The sequence below is a fragment of the Benincasa hispida genome, chromosome 1 (genome assembly GCF_027475165.1).
Source record: "Benincasa hispida cultivar pf3 chromosome 1, pf3_genome.v1.1, whole genome shotgun sequence".
NCBI classification, from domain to species: domain Eukaryota; kingdom Viridiplantae; phylum Streptophyta; class Magnoliopsida; order Cucurbitales; family Cucurbitaceae; genus Benincasa; species Benincasa hispida.
In genome coordinates, this window is record NC_143478.1 from 62,138,377 (window position 1) to 62,159,413 (window position 21,037).

General features: G+C 35.5%; 1 protein-coding gene across 1 annotated transcript; it reads right to left on the reverse strand.

The window, feature by feature from the left end:
* Positions 1-3,614: 3,614 nt before the first annotated feature.
* Positions 3,615-4,115, reverse strand: LOC150038610 (uncharacterized). Its single transcript, XM_090313806.1, has one exon. It carries the CDS (start codon positions 4,113-4,115, stop codon positions 3,615-3,617), a length of 501 nt encoding a protein of 166 aa, XP_090169932.1.
* Positions 4,116-21,037: the final 16,922 nt, after the last annotated feature.

Sequence of the window (21,037 nt, forward strand, 5' to 3'; positions counted from 1 at the left end):
GATGGGTCCTCAAATGAGGTTGGAAAAATATGTTGGATATGATTCTCCATCAATTATTAAATATCTTAAACCTCTGACAGGTGATGTATTTACTGTGCAATTTTTTGATTGTCATTTTAATGAGACAAATTTTCCAACATTACGGGGAGGAATTAAGAAATTGAAAAAAGAAATTACATGGAGTGCAACGCTATTATCTCATTTAGATCCCCGTACAAATTAATATGAACTTGAAGTTCAGAAAATAATTCATTTGCAAAAGATAGCAAACCAATTACCAGAAGCATTTATAGATGCAAAGAAAGTAACTAAGTCACATATACCAGCTGCAAATGTTCCATCGAAAATTAATATCTCAACACAACAAGTTGTCAGTAGTGAGTTTGAAACACGCCAAAAGTGAGGTAGACCTGTGGGTTCCAAGGATAAAAATCTTCGAAAATGAAAAATAATTAATAGTAAAAAAAAAAAAAAAACCTTGGTTGAGGATGTAAATATCCATGAAGAAATCCTCAACATGGCTAGTGAGGAAAATGAAATACCTAAAGTTAATAATGAGATTTCAATAAACTATGTCATGACAAGAAAAAGATGGAACCAAACTAATGTAGTTATTGACAACATTTTTGCTTATAATGTTGCTCTTAGTATTATATCTGAAAATGAGGATCCTGGACCAAAATCTATTAAAGAATATCTACATAGAAAAGATTGACTTCAATGGAAAGAAACAATCAAGGCAATATTAAACTCACTTTCAAAATGTCAGGTTTTTGGATCAGTAGTTCGAACACCAGAAGGTGTCAAACTTGTGGGATGCAAATGGGTATCTGTAAGAAAAAAATGAAAATAATATGGTCACAAGATATAAAGCAAGACTAGTTGCACAAGGTTTCTTTTGAAGACTTGGTATTTATTATGAGGAGACATATTCCCCAGTGGTGGATGCAATTGCACTAAGATATTTAATTGGTCTAATTGTGTATGAATGTCGCACCCTTCCCCAAATTACCCTCTTAATCCGAGAAGAGATGTGAAGACAACAATTGCCAACCCTCTAATAACAACTAATATCCAACATACTCCTAGAAACTAGTAATTTAACACTTGTTAAGCCTGACTAACAGTTTATAATTCTCTAGAACTCAACAAATAAATTCCAGCAACAACTTTAAATATCTAATTTACTGATAACCAAAAATATAGACATTAATATATATAACAGAGTCAAGAACCAACTTAAATACAACAAAAACTCTACTCTATTTTCCCCACCCCAATCATGGACATAAGAACCAATAACAAAACATTATAAGCCACCTAAACTGCAATCTTCTTGAAGGTTTGAGAAGTGACTGACTGGCAGAACTGCTAGGCCTCGGGATGTCGACCATTACCTGGGGAGGAAAACATTTTAAAAGAATGAGTTGGAAAGCCTAGTGAGTGACTATCTTAAATAAAACATACTTAAAATCATAGTTAACATAAACATGCTTATCAAAGAAACATTTATTAAATCACAGTCAGGATTTCAAACATGGAATTGGAATCATATAAAAATACATCATGTAAAACCCTGAAATAATTTATTAGCATCTTCCTAAACTCCACTACTCCGATGCTTGAACATGTGGGAGAGCCCTTTTGCTCAATCCCTAATAACATTAGTTGAGAGAGAGTCCTTTTGCTCAATCTCATCAACGTCGATAACATAATCATATGTGTACGTAGAGCTAGATTGAGTCTTGACCATCTTACCATACCTTTGGTATCAAGGATCCCTAACATCATTGTGATTTGGGTACCTTACCATATCTTCGGTACCAACATTGGAGTAGGGCTTGTACAAGGCACAAAAATTTAAACATTTAAGAACGTATACAAAATATGCATATTTGAAATAATCATACCTCATGGTTTCATATCAATGCATAGTGCCTTATAAAACATGGAATATGCTTGATTAATTTCTTTATGCTATAAAACATGGCGTACGCTTGTTGAAAAATGCATGCTAACTCTTTATTAACTTCATTATTTAATAACATGGATAATGTGTTCAAAATTCATTTTAAGGCATGCGTTAGAATAAATCATGATATAGGAACTTCATATGAAATACCTATGCATTGGGAATCATTCTTAAAACTTGCATTAGAAAAAATTTATTAAAACTTGTCACTTATTGTCTTAGGCTACTTATCCAAGGGGTTGTACGCCTCCCATATTTGTGTTTTCCTTGAAAATAAAAGGTCACTTGGTCAGTATACTTAGCTCCCTTTTGAGCTTAACGCATAGTTTATCTTTACTGGATACTAATAGTCATCACATCATAGCTAAGTTCGATGCATCAAAACTATCTTTAATGCACCGACTATCCTTGGCCATCTTACCTGATAACTTGGCGGATAATTAGGAATCTTTTCTCAAGATGCCCAGTTAAGTGCTGAAACACTTCTCAGTCTATGTGACGTACAACCACTATGCGATGTATTCATATTACTTTCGTTGTGGATTGGCTATGTTGCATGCAATAACGCATAACATCACTGAGCTATTTGCTTGTTTTACGTAAGCAGCTACCTGCTTATTCATTCACATCAACATTCCAAATTTAAACTTCCAGATTTCATAACTTTAATTTCAACATTCGTTTAACTAAACTTTCTTCCAAGAAAATGCTCATAAACATCTTAATTTTTGCTTACCATAAAATTTGAGCATTATTTTCTCCAGATTCAATTGGAAATCCCTCAAATTCTTCTGCAGTTGGTCGAGAGTTCTTCAACTTTCAAAATCTTTAGATGGCAAAACACTCCTCACTTAGGCATTAGAAAAATTTTGGTCAAACAGTCTTCTTTTTGGTTCAGCCTATTTATACTTAGGTTTACATTAGCAGTTTGCTTAATTAATTTCCAGTTGGCAAGCTGATCACTTTATTGACGTTTTCAAGGCTGCCACCTAACTTGCTTACTTGTTAATTAAGCTGAATTCCTCAGCTTAAACTTGATTGCATAGCCTTGTGGCCACCTAAACCTTCTCCCTTCAATGCATGACCTTCTACCGCATCACTTGTCAGCTTAGCCCTCATCAATGGCATACAAAGTTGGTCACATGGTGCCTCATAGTTTCAATGCATGGAACCTTCTACCTTTCCTAAGTGTTAACTTGTTTTTACCTCACCCAAGAATGCAACATTTCGCACTTAACATATTTTCTCGCCCTTTTCCGATTTACCATTGTTATTCTCCACTCTCTATGCGTTGACCAGTTACAACTTGAACGCATATAGTCATAACACGTAGAAAATTTTCCTTCTCTTACATTTCAAACACATCATTCACTATACATACTTAACTACTTTTTCCATTCATGTTAATACACATTTTAGCTCACAATCAAGATGACTTAACTTAATTAACTAGTAAAACAAATTCAGGGGTTTACAATTTACCTTTCCCTTAAAGAAATTTCTTCTTCGAAATTTGTTCGAAACTCCTCATGTGAACAGGTGCGAATATATTTTTTTCATCCGATCTTCCACTTCCCATGTAGCTTCCTCGACTTCATGGTTCTTGCATAAGACTTTTATTGTGGAATAGTTTTGTTTCTAATCACCTGCTCTTTATATCTAAGATCTGAACTGGTTCCTCTTCATAAGATAAATTCTCTTTCAGTTGGACTGGTTTTTCTTGGAGAATGTGTGTAAGGCCGGGTACATACTTCCGTAACATAGACACATGGAAAACATAATGTATCTTAGATAATTCAGTAGGTAACTCTAACCTGTAAGTTTTTGGCCCTACACGTTCAATTATCTCGTAAGGTCCAATATATTTGAGGCTTAGTTTACCTTTCCTACCAAATCTGAGTATCCCTTTCCACGATGATAACTTTAAGAATACTCGATCTCTAATCTCAAATTCTAACTTTCTTCTTCTTTTATCTACATAGCTCTTTTGTCTATCACGAGTTATCTTCCAATTTTCTTTGATTACCTTAACATTTTCTGATGTTGCCTGGACTAACTCTGTTCCTATCCGCTGTCTTTCTCCAACCTCATTCCAGCAAACTGAAGTTCTACAGGGTCTTCCATATAAAGCCTCATACGGCATCATACCGATACTGGAGGTAGCTTTAACGGGCAAAAAATTTGTCGTCTTAGTCATCCTGTCTATTATTATCTAAATACTGTCATAACCACTAGGTGTTCTGGGTAATCCAAACATAAAATCTATAGTCACGTGATCCCATTACCATTCCAGTACTGGAAGTAGCTTTAACGGGCAAAAACTTCGTCGTCTTAGTCATCCAATACAGGTTATCTATTCACATGTGAAGGAATTGCTATAACATGGCATTCAGTGAAACAGACCATAACAATCACTTCTTCAAATCATGCTATAATCCTTTCAATTCACGAGGTTAGTCGAGAATGTGTGTGGCTAAGATTAATGATTCAATACATTCGTGGAACATGTGGTTTTTCTTCTAATAAAAATCTTCCAGCAATATTATATGAAACAAAATAGCATGCATATCTCAAATCAAAGAAGGATATATTAAAAAAGATAGAACAAAGCATATTTCATCAAAGCTTTTTTATACTCATGATCTTGAAGAAAATAGAAACACCAATATCCAACAATTTTGTTCAAAGGATAATCTAGCAAACTTATTTACAAAATCATTAGCAACCGCAACCTTTGAGAAATTGGTGCACAATATTGGAATGTGGCGACTCAGAGATCTCAGGTGAAATTTCCATGTGAGAAGTAAATATACTGTATTCTTTTTAAGAGTATTAGAGCATATGAAATATGTACTCTTTTTCCTTCACTAGGATTATATGGATTTTTTCCTACTAAGGTTTTAACGAGGCATATTTTATATATATATATATATATATATAATGGATATTTAATTGGGAGTACTATAAATATCATAAATTATGTAATATACCCATGCTTAGTGTCAAAAAGCCAAATGTCACTCCCTCTACACTTCATATATATAGCCATGTGTCTTGTAAATACTCATTCTGAGTGTTCTCGTTGTGCGTCGTTGTGCTCTCAAATTTACAACAAGAATACTTTTTTAAAATGATTTTTCAATAAAAACTTATAATATGGTAAACTTCGTAATACTTTTTAAGTTTAAGATTAAGATTATAAAATTTATCTATGTTTGAAGTGAAATTTCATGAAATTAAAAGTTTAGGATAAAAATCTTACAACTTGACAAATTCACGAATAAAAATTGATTTTTTCAAAAAAGAAAATATTAATCTAATTATCTATGATAGTTAAAGATTGTTTTCCTCAAGAATATAGTTCCCCAGAGACAAAAGCAACATAGCTCAAGATAGTATATATTAGCAACCAAGAAGTCCGTGATTTGAATCCTCCCATCCCTATTATACTAGAAGAAAAAAGGGAAAAAAAATCCAACAGGTTCCTCATCATGTCCTAATTAAGATGGTGTCCATTTTACTTGGATTCATTGTTCTTAGGTCAAATTTCAAATTTTTTGAATTAAATATACTTGTTTGGATTTCAGGGGCTATGATACCATATTAAATAAATATGTAATTCTATCTCAAAATTCATCAATAAAGAGAGGAGCCACTCATATATCTCATAAAAATTATGAAATATCTTCATCTTTCTAAATATAAGATGCTTAACCATCGATAAATTTATGAAACTTGGCTAATTCAAGAGGAAATTAAGATCGTAAGCAACCTCATTTGCTTATCTTAAAGTATGACTAAACTAAACTACAAAATTGTGTTGTGTTGTAGCATTTCAATCTTTGATTGTCATCTATTATAGGAGATATGTTAAAATTTTGATGTCCCTAACACAATTTGGACAGTAAGCCATGAAGAATAAACGAGTCTTTTTTCTTAAAAACAAAAATGCCAAGTTTTTTGTATTTCTTATTTGGAATTGGAATAAATGACTTAAAAGGAGAAATATAGTTCATTTAGTGCTTTTTGTTTTTTGTTTTGTTTTTTGGTTTTCGTTTTTGTTTTTGTTTTTGTTTTTTTTTTTTTCGTTTTTTTTTTTTAACTTTTTGGTCAAAGTCATCATCCTCTAATCACATAATAAAAACTGAGATTCTCTTTTGTTAATCACCATTAAAAAGAAAAATAAAAAGTGATGGTTGATTGTAATTCATCATTTTTAGCCATTTTTAGATATATAAAATCATCTACTTTTCTTCTCTTTCCTAATATCTGATGACATTAAACTAATCTAAAACTAGGAATTGATTCCTTATCCTCAAGGTTGATATATATCTGTTTATGAACCATTAATTAAAGATTTAACAGCCATAACTTTCATTTTGTTTGAGAAGGAAAGAAAGAAGGTTAGTTAATGGTGGAAACCCGAGAAGAAGGAATCTGCTACAAAAGAAAGTGATTTTGATGGGGAAGACCCATTTTCCCAATGCCAAAACGATTCCTATGGTTGAATGAGTTTGATTCCAAGTAGAAAGTCTTCTTTCTTACCTGTAAAGTTATGTAAAGGTTCAGGAGATACTTAAAAAAGGACTTTTTAGTTTAACCAACCAACACACATTCTTCTTTTCTCTTATCCAACTTTTATACTTTATGTTGGACTTTTTTTTTTTTTCCTTCTTCTTTTTGGGGGAGTTATTAATGGATTTTGGCCATTGAAAAGATAGTTGAAATGCTATCATTTCTCTTGGGATTTTTATTGGCACATCTATTTAGATAAATATTATGTGCCAACCAACTTGGACACAATCATGTAGAATCTTTTGGGACTTATCTCGAACTTCTGTCTCACAACAACAAGAACATGAGTAAGGTTTGCAGTGTTTTCAAGAATTGGATGTGGAGAGTGATCTAGAATTGAAAAAGTAAAATGTCTTCGGCTGGTGGAAAAAATGTATTGATTAAGGTTGGGGTCCAAGCCATCCCTAGCTATTATATTGAGATGTTTTAAGATTCCGATGAGTTTGTGCAAGGAGCTAACTTTTATGTGCAACTGATCTTGGTGGGGCTATTCTGATGAAAAAAATTCATTGGAAAAGTTGGTATCGCCTTCGAAAAAGCAATTAGGAAAGTAGAATGGAGTTCAGAGATTTCAACATTTTTAATCAAGCTACACTGGTAAAACATAGTTGAAATATCGTGAAGAACCCTAATATAATATGTCAAAAAAGCATATCTAGAACATTCTAAAGGGTTGTTATTTTCAAAGTAGTAAATTTTTAAATACGGGATTGGGTGTCAATCCTTCCCCCACTTCTTTGGGGAGGTATTTGAGTAGAAGCGTGTGGCCGACCTAATTACTCCTAAAGATACTTAGAATGTTAGTTTGGTTTATGAGGTGTTCCTTCCTCATGATGCGGAGGATATTGGATGTTCGTTTTAGCAAGGACAAGATCATTTGGAATTGGAATAAGAAAGGAAATTTCACTATAAAATGCGCCAATCATCAGGGAATTCAATTAGTTTAGTCCCTTTTAACTTCTCAATCGTCTAAAGGAAAGCTCGCTTTTTCTGAAAGGTGGTGGGACTCAAACACTTTGCCAAAGATGAAGATTATTAATGATATTATTCCTACGACTTGTAATCTTTCTAAGAAAGGGATTGTTACTAACCCTTTTTGCTTGTTTTGAAGGGCTCATAGGGAAACAACTTGTCAACTAATGTGGGAATGTAAAGTCTCTAAAAAGATTTGGAGTACTTTTTTCCACTCTAATGTCACTATGTTTTCAGTAGGCGGGGGTTTTTGGACTGCTTATGATTACTAGGAACGTTTAAAGGAGATTAACCATAAAGAGCAAATGGGTCAAATTTTGACTTTGTTTGGTGTATCTGGAATCAAAGGAATGTTATTTTTTTCAACAAAGGTTTTTAGATGAAAGTGAGATTTTCTTGGCGGTTAAAGCTTCGTTTGAAGCCTTCTCGAGAAGGTCTCTCCCTCCTTTCCCTTCGATCTTCATCTCTTTTGAGGCTACTCGGGAGCAAGGTGGTTGGAAAGCTCCCGAGTATGGCCATTGAAAGCTTAAGGTTGATGCAGCTTGATCGGAATCCAAGCATTGTGGGGGTCTGGGCTGGACTTTGCAAGATCATATTGGAACACCAATTTTAGTAGACTGTAAACATATCAGTCATAATTAGGGGTGTCAAGGTGCTGGAGACAAGAGCTGTGGTGGACAACTTGATCGATGTTGCAAGGCAATGACATGGGCAAAATCTTCCAATTGTGTCAAATCTGATTTTATGGAGGTGATTAGAAGTTAATATTTTTGTGAGAGAGACTTTTAGCTTTGTTGTATTTGTAAATATTTGTAATTTTTGTAAGATCCCTAAAATGGAGAACAAAGATGCTCATAATCTTGCATCTTTGGCTTCTTCTATTGAGTCTTCTTTGATCTGGAAAGATATCTTTCCAACTTCTATTTTATCTTTTATTCTGGAAGGGGAGTGATTTGCGGCTTGGTGTGGTGTCTTTAACGATTAATGGATCTCAATTTTTTTAAAAAAAACAAATCTCCTACTTATAATGAATTAATATAGTATTCATTAAAACAAATGAAAATGTAAACGAGACTACGAAAATGAGTTCAATTTTTTCTATTAAGTATTTATAAATATGTATCGAAATTTCCTCTATAAGACTCTTTCTTTCCCTCTCTTCTTCCCCTATTGCCTCTTCGATATACCTAGGAGAGGGAAAAGAAATTCCAAAACTTTAGAACTAATCAAACCAATTTCAACTCATAAAATTTGTCTTGGGTTATAAACAAATCTATTTGAACTGAATTGAGTTTCAGTAAAGAAAAAACTTCAATAAATATTTCTCCCTCACTTCTCTTTTAATTTACGGAGTGGTAGATTTAAATCTTTAACATCTTAGTCAAGAGTGTATATCTTATGTCAATTGAACTACACTCATATTGACTCTCTCACTCCATCTTTACAATCATTCTATCTAACCCAAGAGACGGCCAAAGTAGTTCTGGGCTTGATTTTTTTTATGTTTATGTACTCTTTCATTTTTACTCCATGGAAACTGTTTATTTTATATATATAAAAAAAAAAATTGAGACAATTACACTTTGACCTTCTACTTCTATAACTCACTATTTGCAGTAAAGACATCTCTTGGTTTATCCACAGAAGACAGTTAACATTGAAGGTACAAACAATTAGCTAGCCCAAAGAGTCTTGAATTCTATATAAGAATTAAGAATTTTATGTTAAATGCTTAAACTAATGAGTTATAGTAAATTTAGTTTATATCAATTCTTCAATATTCTTCTTCACGAGTGGGTTTGAAAATTTGTAGAAAACCTAATTATATATATATATATATATTTTTTTTTTTTTTTTGATTCATCATGAACTACACTCATCTTTTGACAACACAATCCACCCAATTGTCCAACCACATGTGACATGTGATAAACCCTTTTTTTTTCTTTTTTAATGTTTTTGAGTTTTCTTTGTTGTGTGGTCAAGGTGGGTTGCGACAAGACGGGTGCAACTCATAATGCACTCATGTATTTCTCTTATATTAATACTTCAACTGTCCACATTTGGGGAGAAAATTACATTACAAGAATTTAAACACAACACACCTGGCTCTTGAATCATGTAACATATCAATCAAACAAAAGTTGGTGATTTATCAAAGCATGAGGTCTTTTATTTTACCTTTGTTAGGCCTTCTACAAATTCTAAGCCAAAAAGGGGGAAGCATTATTGAACTATTAATATAACTAAATTTATAATCAATTAGCTTAAGTTTTTAGTATTTTTTTATTAAACTTAAACTTTTGGGTTGATAGATAATTTGATTGTTTCTATACCTAGGATCCGGAGGAGTTCTTAGAAGGGGTGCTAGTAAGATAAGAAATTAGATTGGCATCACCATAGCTTCATGCTAGAGATGAATGAACAGATGGTAAAATGCAATGACAATAAGGAAAGGAAACAGTTTCACTTCATGGGATACCTTGAAACAATAAGCTAGGAAGTTTGAAAGTATGTACTCCACATATTCCGAACCCATCCCCACTTTAGCGTTGATGATAGTTGTCTCATATCACTAAAAAAAAGAGGGGAATTTCTATAAGATGAAACCATGCTCATAGGAGAAAAATGGAAGTAAAAGAAACCAAAAGGGCAAAGTTAAGATACAATGTACTCATTTACACTAGCCTTTACATGTAACAACCCAAATTTTTAGGGAAATTTTATTTAATTGTCTTGTGTTAGTATGTGAAGATTGAGATGAAATTGAGTTATTGTATTTAAATAATTCAATTGTTATTTAGTATGACAATGAACTAAGGGTGGTTTTAGTTTAATTGAAGGGTTAGTTTTTATTTGAATTTTATTTGGGTTTTAAATTTGATGGGAAGAGATTTATTTGTTTGAGGTTTGAGGTGTTGGAAAAGAAGGATAAATACATACATACATATATATATACATACATACATATATATATACATACATACATATATATACATACATATATATATATATATATAATGAAAAGCAATAAAAGAAAAGAGAAGAGAGACACACAATAGTTTACGATAGACAATGTTTCTTATTAATTTTCTGATACAAAAAATACAAGAAGATTACACATATAAGTAGAACAGTAGGAAACCCTAGGACATGAGTAAAAGACAAAATGCCCCTAGGGCAAACTTCCTTATTTTCAACGCTCCTCCTCGAGTTAGGGCATAGATATCGGTAAGACCCAACTTGCTAACATAAAAATTGAAGTTTTGTCTAAGAATCCCTTTAGTGAGAACACCTACGATTTGTTGACTGGAGGGAATGTAGGGAATACAAATGTTGCCACTATCTAGCCTCTCCCAAATGAAATGTCTATCAATTGTTCTGTCATGTGCAGTAATTATTTGCGATGCTTATTGCGGCTTTATTGTCACAATAGAGTTTCATCAGGAGATCACTGTCTTGATTGAGATTTGTTAGGACCTTTTTCAGCTAGATCTCCTCACATATTCCTAGACTCATAGCCTTGTATTTAGCCTCCGCACTGCTTCTGGCAACGATCCCTTGTTTCTTACTCCAAGTAATGAGATTACCCCATACAAAGGTACAGTACCTAAATGTTGACTTTCTGTTCACAACAGAACCTGCCCAATAAGCGTCTCTGTAAGCATCAACGCACCGTTTGTCAAACTTCCTAAACATCAACCCCTTACCAGGAGTATTTTTAAAATATTTCAGGATGTGTTCCAAACCCTCCAAATATTCTTCATAAGAAGCTTGCATAAACTGACTAACTACACTGACAGTGTAAGATATGTCTAGTTTGGTATGAGATAAGTAGATCAATCGCCCAACAAGACGTTGATATCTTTCCTTATTAACCAAAACACTGTTATTCGAGTTACTAGGTTTAGTATTAATCTCCATAGGGGTATCAACTGGTTTACAAACTGTCATACCTGTCTCCTTGAGCAGGTCAAAAGTGTATATCTGCTGAGACACTGAAATCTCATCTTTCGACTGAGTCACTTCCATTCCGAGAAAATGCCTCAATTTTTCAAGGTCTTTAATTTCAAACTCCTCGGCCATTCTCTTCTTTAGCTTGACAATCTCTATAGCATCATCACCAGATATGACAATGTCATCCACATACATAATAAGTACTGCAAATTTTCCTGATACTGACCTTTTTGTAAACAGAGTGTGATCTGAATGCCCTTGACTATACCTTTGAAATTTTACGAAGGTAGTGAATCTGCCAAACCAAGCTTTGGGAGATTGCTTCAACCCATATAAGGATTTCTTTAGCTTACATACTCAGTGATTAAACTGACACTCGAACCCTGTGGGAGGACTCATGTAAACTTCTTCTTCTTCTAATTCCCCATTTAGAAAAGTATTTTTACATCAAGTTAATGGAGAGGACAATCTCTGTTAACTGCTACTGATAGAAGGACCCGGACAGTGTTTAGCTTTGCCACTAAGGAAAAAGTCTCAGAGCAATCTATTCCGAATGTTTGAGTAAAGCCTTTGGCGACCAATCTCGCTTTCTACCTATCAATCGTTCCATCAGGCTTGTACTTTACTATAAAGTCCCACATGCATTTCCACTGTCTTGTGTCCTTTAGGAAGGCTGACTTGATCCTAAGTATTATTTTTCTCAAGTGCTCTCATTTCCTCCATAACTGCAGTTTTTCATTCAGGAATCTCCATCGTCGCATGTATACTGCTTGGTATCGTAATTGTGTCCAAGCTTGTAATAAGGGTCTTGAATTCCAGGGATAAATTACTGTAAGACAAGTAGCTTTGCAGTGGATAATTGGTGTAAGATCTGGTACCTTTCCTTAGGCAATGGGAAGATCGAGAGAGGCATCATAACTTTTCTTCTCACCTGACTCCCTATCACATTCAACCTTGTGCTTAAAAGCCTCATCTTCTGAGGAACTTTTTGCACATTCACCCTCAAAAGTATCATCTGCTGGAGTAGTTTTTTTTTTTTTAAAATTATCACCACTTGCAACGACATCATCTTCACATAAGGCGTCCTTAGCACAATCATCGATACTATCAAGGATTTCTCTACTTTTATCCACATCATTTTCAACACAAAGGTCATTTTGAACACAAATATCGTTATCACTGGAGGTAGAAATACCAGTACTTGGAACTGATGTTGAGTTTAACTCATGGACTGAAGCCAAAGAAGTAACAGGCAACACTATTTCCTTTATGAGATTATTCTGATAGTATGTTATCCAAGGAACTTGTTTGGTCAGAAGGACAGTCTCATCAATATCCATGACAGGCTCAGGAAGAACATCCCCAGGTTCAAACTCATAAATAATAATCCTAGGTTCAGATAACCCCAATGGACTTGGACTCCAATCAGTCTCTTCACTAGTACTCTCCCCCTGAAGACAGCTAATGGGAAAGAAAGATTGATCTTCAAGGAAAGTAACATCCATCGCGACAAAGTATTTATGTGAGGACGGGTGATAACATTTGTATCCACGTTGATGAAGGGGATATCCAACAAAGACACATTTCTGAGCGCGGGAAGTGAATTTATTACAATTAGGACCATGGGCATGGACAAACACGACACACCCAAACACCCGAAAAGGGGTATCAGGAACAAGGTGCTTATTGGGATAGAAATCCTTGAAACACTCCAAAGGAGTGTGAAACTTTAAGACACTGGAAGGCATGTAATTTATCAGATGTGCTGCCACTAAGATAACATCCTCCCACAAGTAGGACGGTAGGAAAGTAGACAACATCAGAGAGCAAGTGACTTCAACAAGGTGACAATTTTTTTGCTCAACCACCCCATTCCGTTGAGGAGTTTATGCACACGAGCTCTAATGAACAACTCCCTTATAGGTTAAAAATTCTTGAAAAGACTTATTAAAAAAAACTCATGACCGTTATCACTCCGAAGGATGGCGATTTTTATATTGAACTGGGTTTCCACAATGGTATAAAACTGTTGAAATACTGACGAGACCTCAGACTTATCGGTGAGAAGGAACACCCAGGTAAGTTAAGTGTCATCATCAATAAACGTCACAAATCAGCATTTGACAGTTGAGGTAGTGACAGGTGAAGAACCCCAGACATCACTATGAATAAGAATAAACAGTTTAAACGGCTTATATGGTCAAGACCACAACGAGACACGATGTTGTTTAGCTCGAATACACACATCACAAGTCAGACCAGAAATATTAATATTATGAAACAGATGGGAAAATAGATATTTCATATATTGAAAACTCTAATGCCTGAGATAGAAATTCCATAACATGTAATCTTTTTCAGAAGTAAAAAAACAAGAAGAAAGTAAACTAGTCCTATCATATAACCTAGAAAAAGTATCTACATTAAGGAAATAGAGCCCCTTCCCCCCCCCCCCCCCTCATCATGTTGGACAGTGCCAATCGTCGTCCCGAGCTCAGATCCTGAAAAACAACAGCATCGGTGAGAAAGTGACCCGATAATAAATTATAAGAAATTTTGGGAACATGTAGCACATCGTGTAGGGTTAAACCTTTAAGGAGATAGATGACCCGTTCATGCCACATGAGCAAAGGATCCATCTGCAATTCTGATTCTCTCATTATCGGAACTTGGACAATATGAAATAAACTGGTTAGAAGAGCCAATTAAATGATTCGTAGCCCCCGAATCTAGAATCCACGACTTGCTACCATTCACATTAATGAAACCAAAGATCGAGTCGTACCTGACTAGGCAATCACACTGACACCCACAACACTGGAGTCATTTGGACTAGTTCCTTGATTCTAAGGCTGAGAGTTACCATTAGCAGACTCACCTACTAATGCTCGTCTGAACCCTGACTGACGTCGTTTACTGTTAGGCGGACAACCATGCAACTGTTGAGACTGGTGTCCTAAATCTTCTTGTAGTCTCATAGTTTGTAAACTCTATATAAACATATTGTTATTAATAAAATAAGTGTTATTTTATAAGTATTTACTCAATCTAATAAACTAAGATCCGATGTTATTTTATGTAAATTTAAACAAGTTGTAGAGACATACAGGTAGATCTTGTTTAAATAATAACCTAAATGGTCTGTAGTAGATGGACAAGGTTGGATACCTTATGCTGGTGACACTACAGATATGGCCCGTTTTATAAGTGTTACAAGTGTTGTAAAGTGTTATAAATGATCTGATCTTGATCATTCATGTGGAGACATGCAAGTAGGGGTATCCTATACAAAGAGTTTGTATAAGACCGGACCACAAAATTATTAGTCTCTTTATATAACACCGTTGATAATAGAGACTTACATTTTACTAGGATGACCATAGGTAACATGATCTGAATCCTGAGTGAGTATGGAACTCTTGCTCATGAAGGTGGTTCTTTGATTTGTATGGGTGAGAGTGACCAGATTACCAACTCAACAAGTCTACCATTTTGGGGATTCTTCTAATTAAGGAGTTGGGAATTCAGCTACACAAGACGAAATTCACTTCTTTCCCCGATGCAGAGGTAAGTAGATAAATTGCTTCCTTAAGGGCTGATTTCGGGTCTTGAACATAGTGACCATACCCTCTCTTGGAAAGAGAGGACTTAGTCATAATGGGACTATGACTTATTGTTCATCGGAGAAATCAGTGGTACTTAAGGAGTTAGATGTAACTACAGGAGAAAAATGGTAAATTGGCCATGTTGTACTTACGAACGATTTGTGAAGGGCCATTGCACTATTGATTGCTTATATCCAATGGACACAAAAATATATTTGTAGTGCGAAGAGTGCAACTGTCGGTCTTTAATGGAGTGCCCGATAGTTAACGGATGGTGGATATTGTGATTAAAGAGTTTAGTCAGTTATTCACGTACCGTTGGAGCTTCAAACTACAGGTCCATAAGGTCCCCTTGGTAGCTCAATGGATTCAAGTTGAGAATCAGATTTTGGGAAACTAACAAGAGGGAATTTGATTATATATGATATAATTAAACTGATTCAATTATATATAATATAATTGATATGATGTATTGATACATATTTGATTGGAAGAATTAATATAAATATGATTTATATTAAATTCCATAAAATAGAAAAAGAACTATAGTTTATATGTTGCATATGATACAATATTAAAACTATAAGTTCTAAATATAATATGATAAGTTAGTTTTGTATTTATTTATAATTTATTAATTATATGATAATTAATATTTCTTTTTCTAAATAACCGAACTTGGTGGGTGGTTATACACATTTTATGGTAACTATGAGATAAAAAGGAAAAATTGTTTTTCAAATCATTTTAATCGGAATCATCTCACAGAATTCTATCGAGTAAAAGAAGTTCTACTACACGATAGCTTTACAGAGCCTATACAATCGAGTATCAAGTCTATACAATAGAATTCTTCCTCTATACGATTGAGTATCAAGTCTATACAATAGAATTCCTCCTCTATACAATCGAGTATCAAGTCTATACGATAAACCTCCTTCTTCTATACGATAGTTTGATCGCATACTCGATCGTCTACTCAATCATTTACCTCCTCCTTCCCTCTATCCAAATTCATACAGAGCCCACAACTCTTGGATTTTCACATCGAGAATACCAAGGTAATCTTGTGGTGGTGTCTTGTTCTGTTCGAGGATCGAAGATCGAGTTTTACTCATTGATGATCGAGGATCTTCCAATTGATCGTTGCGTTCATGTTGTTTGGACGCATTAGTGACCGATCTAGGGAAATACGTGAAGAAAGAGTTCTTCAAAGGTATTATCACTTGATCCCTTGTTTATTGTTAAGAGGCATGCTATTATTTATCTTCAATGCATAATTTGTTTTAGTTTGGTTGTAAATGTTTGAGTTCTTTCATAATGGAGTTTGGAACGATTTGCTTTCACTCAAAGGTCCTCTAGTTTTAGAGTTCCTTTAACAACTTCCAACACTGATCCTTGGTGTGCCAAGGTTTCTTGCAATGTTCACATATTGTAGGAGGCGTACTATTCTGTTTATTATTAACAAGACCAGATGTCTTAGATGCAGTGGAATCAGTCGAAGAGATCAGCAAATTGTTCATGGCATTGGACCTATCTTCCTTCAGATGAATCTCTAAACAAATTTCCATTTGGGATGGTATCGGACGATGGCCCAGGATTCAACTGTGTATGGCATCGAACATAGAATTTAGGCCTGCAAGGAAATCATAGACCCGATCGGTTTCTTTAGACTTGAAATGTTGCACTCCCCCACAAGGACAATCCCAAACCATCTCACGACATATGTTCATATCTTGCCATAGTAACAACAATTTATTGAAGTAGGTTGTTATATCCATTGTTTCTTGTTTGCATTCATGAACTTGCTTGCATAAGGTGTAGAGTCAGGAGACATTCTATTGTTTGGAATACAACTTCTGAATAGGATGAGGATTCCACTTTTCATAATGCTGCTATGAGCCGAAAGAGCTTACCCAGATGTCCCACACAGTAGTAGCATACAGTAGGGGTTTCCCTATCTGAGGATCCATGCTACCTATCAACAGAGATAGAAGTAAAGGATCCTCCCCCTTCCAAACACGTTCCTATTCAATTTTCTCAAACAATAAAACCTGCAGAGTTTCCCATAGACCTAGACAGTAAATGTGTTATAGGTAAAGTAGGGAAAGATGTTACCAAATTTTTAGAGTACATTGGCAGATTAGAGGGGAAATCTCATGAAATACCCGAGGTTGTCCTAACTGCTTCTCCGAAGGCAGCTATTTGTTGTTGAATAGATTTTTTTTGCTGTTTGAGTTGAAGTTGAAGTTGGGTGAATTGTTCCTGAATATAGTCAAGTTTCTGTCCAAGATATGGTGATGATGATGGTTCCCCAACTTTAAATCTACCACCCATAGGGACTTTTTGGCTGAGACTGCCACCTAGAGGCACAGTTGGTATCGAGCAGAAATCATGGTTGGGATTAGCAGACGTTGGTTGGGGTCAGGTACAGACAACAACTGGGATCGAAGTGCTGTAGCTCGAATCGGCTGGGTCACGACTAAAGGGATCCATACGCGTGCGACTGCAATCGGTCCAGAGGGCTCCGATTGGTCGAAATTCAGATGGGTCGGGCTGGAAACTGCCAACTAGCTAGCGATCGAACGTGGACGGCTCGGCACAAGGCTAGAAACCACTAAACGTTGGCTTCTGATTGTCTGAGGTGCGCCCCGACTTTCGATCGTCTGAGGCACGCCGCCAAAAGTCGTTTGGTTGCTCCGTGAATCTTCTGGTGGCCGATCTAGTCAGCTGGTTGGGTCTGCTAGTTGTCGATCCAGTCGGTTGCCTGTCTTCTGGTTTGGGCTACTCCAATCAGCTGATGAAGACGTGGTAGAACCATCTAGAAGTATCGTTCTATAGTGTTTTGTACGACAGTGGCTATATCGATGGTTGCAGTGCCAGATAGCACTTGTGATTCTCTTGTTGGGTTTTCCTCAATGGTGGTCAGGATTTCATCTCCACGCTCTGATACCATGATGAAAACAAATAAAAGAAAAGAAAATAGAGGTACACAATAGTTTACGTGGAAAACGTGAAAAACCACAATATAGAATGTTTCTTATTAATTTTATGATATAAACAATACAGGGAGACTACACATATAAATAGAACAGTAAGAAACCCTAGGGCATAGGTAAAACACAAAAACGCCCCTAGGGCAAACTCCCATATTTTCAACAATATAATATATATATATATTGGAAAAGAAACTATATACAAATAGGAAAGGGGCTTTTGTTTATTTATGTATGTGTGTGTATGTATATATATATATATATGTTAGGGTTAGGAAAAAGAGAAAATAAAGGAGAATAAAATTTTCCTTTTACCTTCAATGTGAACTCCAACCAATCTTTCTCTTCAAGCAATCTTTTCTCAATCTCTCTCTCTCTCTTTCATCAAACTTTACCATAGGACCTAGCTCGACGTCATCAGCTGCCTAAGACGTCCACTGCTTGTTTGTTGATCGTCGTGTCAGAGACCTGTCGCACGTAGTCCGTTTTCTTCAACTGCCACTCTTAACCGAACGAATCTTGCTGTTGATTGTGATGACAACCCAACCTTTGGTCTTCAACTGCGCAGTCTATCGTGTCGTCAACTGTCAATGATCATTGCTTCGTCTAACGTTGTCGATCGATCGTTGTCGTCAGATTATGCCGCCGCCACCGCTAGCACTAAAGGTCACTAAACTTTCAACTTTTTTGGGCGAGTTTTCTTTGAATGCTTCCTTGTCTTGGTTGCCAAATGGAAAATTTGTTTAAAGGTTGTCGAAATCTTGACCTTTAGGTGATAGATTAGAGGCTTAAAGGAATTTTTGGGAGTTAAAGCAAGCTGTCCAGCGACCTCGAAGGCTATTATTGGTGATTTAAGGTGAGTTTTATGGGTTTATTGTGGAGTTTTGGCTTGGGGTTGGATACCCAATAAGTAGTGGCTTAATTATTGAATTTATTATGATTAAAGGGGTCGAATTTGGAAGTTTTGCATTGTTGTCCAGCAAAGTTAAAAGTTGATTTTCGCGGTTTAGCATATGGTCGTGCTGATTTTTGGAGCTTTGAATTACTTACCACTAATTGGATAAGTTTTGGAGATTATTGTGATAACTTTTTTGTTTGGCTTAAGCCAAAGCATCTAAATTATTTTCAATTTATGTTTAAGGGAGAATTCAATAATTTTTTTTCTAAGATAAAAGGAGATTACTTGGCTTGATTACACTATAAGGACTTAAATTGAGGTAAGTGATTTACTACCAGTTCGCCCTCAAACCCCAAGTTGATGTTAGGTCTGTGAATACATTGTAGGCATGTTTTTGTTGTGATGGAATATTCTACCATGGTTGGTTGTTATATGATTGTTGAGACTGTTCAGAAAACTCATGAGTTATGCTACTATGATTATTATAATATGCTATGGCTTGTTATGAATTTGGACGATGTATGTTGCATGTTAAAGTGATGGTGACAGTTAGCATCCCTATTGAACTGTATTCATCCCCTGAGTATGTTTCGACATACTTAGGGAATCTCCAACCACAGTTATGTTATTGTGTCTCTTTGGAGTCACTTCCTATGAAAGCGTGCCTTCGGATATACCCCTTAAGCCTATGTTTATGCCTATGTCGAAATGCACACCTTTGTCTTGATAGGGATACTAACCTGTACACCTAGTGGACCCAATAATGGGTCACTTACGGAGTATTTCTATACTCACCATTTTTTAATCTATTTTAAATTAGAGTTAGGGGTACCTCGAACAAAGATATTATTTTATTTTGTTATATTTTATTTATTTATATTTATTTATTTAATTATTTTTATAGTTTTTATAATAAAGGTTGGTTTGTTCTTTGGATTTAATCAAATTGTGTGAAAAATCCATTTTGAGATTTATGCATGCATATAGTAGCGGTCTGATTCCCATTGTAGAAAGTCGGGTCGTAACAATTGGTATCAAAGTCGTAGGTTTTTGGTTTTGTAGACTAGCTTACATCGTAAGTCCGAAATGTCCTCTATGGCTCATTAATGAATTCTTCGCCATTGCCAGGTATGTCTTGTAAGTAAATTTTTATGAAAAGTTGTGCATAAAATATTTGTTTAGTTATGCCCTGGTTATGCTCTAATTGGTCGTTAAACGATTAAAGGAAACTAGTATGAGATTACGTTGGGTTTATGATTGTAACTGGTATGTTCTCCTGATGATGGACTCGATAAAAAAAGTTGGTAGCGTTTGATTTTTAGGAAATGGTATGAACTAAAGGAAGACGTAGTCGCAGTCGAAATCCTAAGGGTCGAAATCAAGACCCCATACCAGTGAATTCCCCACCGCCTAGAGACCCTTCTAGGTTAGGGTTGCCAAGGATTCCAACACGAAGTTGGACTTGAATCATGACTGCACCCCTGCAGACATAGGATCCTTAAGCCTATGACCTATCCACATTGGGAGCACATAATGGTGGGGCTGGTGGAAGTCAGAACATTTTGGTAACTCCAGCTCCACTAGGTGTCCAAGTTAATGAGGAGGCAATGGCAGCACAGATTGGGCAAGCGGTTACATCATCTTTGTTGGATAGAATGCAAGAACCAGGCCGGAGTGTAGTTGTAGAGCAGATAACTCAGACTAATTGGACTCAACAAACCCAAACACCACAAGTACAACCTTCGCAGGTCCAGACGATACAAGTACAGGCTCAGAACTAGAATTCAAAGGACTTGTCTCTAGAGGCAAAGCATTTGCGCGATTTTCAAAAGTATAACCCCCCCCCTTCCCCACGTTCTATGGGCCACTAAAGAACCCAACTAAGGCAGAGTTGTTATTGTCCACTGTGGAGTCAATTTTTCGAAATATGGAGTGCCCAGAAGATCAGAAACTCTAATGTGTTGTCTTTCTACTCACTAAGAACGCTCAATGTTGGTGGCACTCAATAGAGCAAATGATAGAAACTAACGGTGGATAGGCAACCTAGGACCAATTCGAGGAA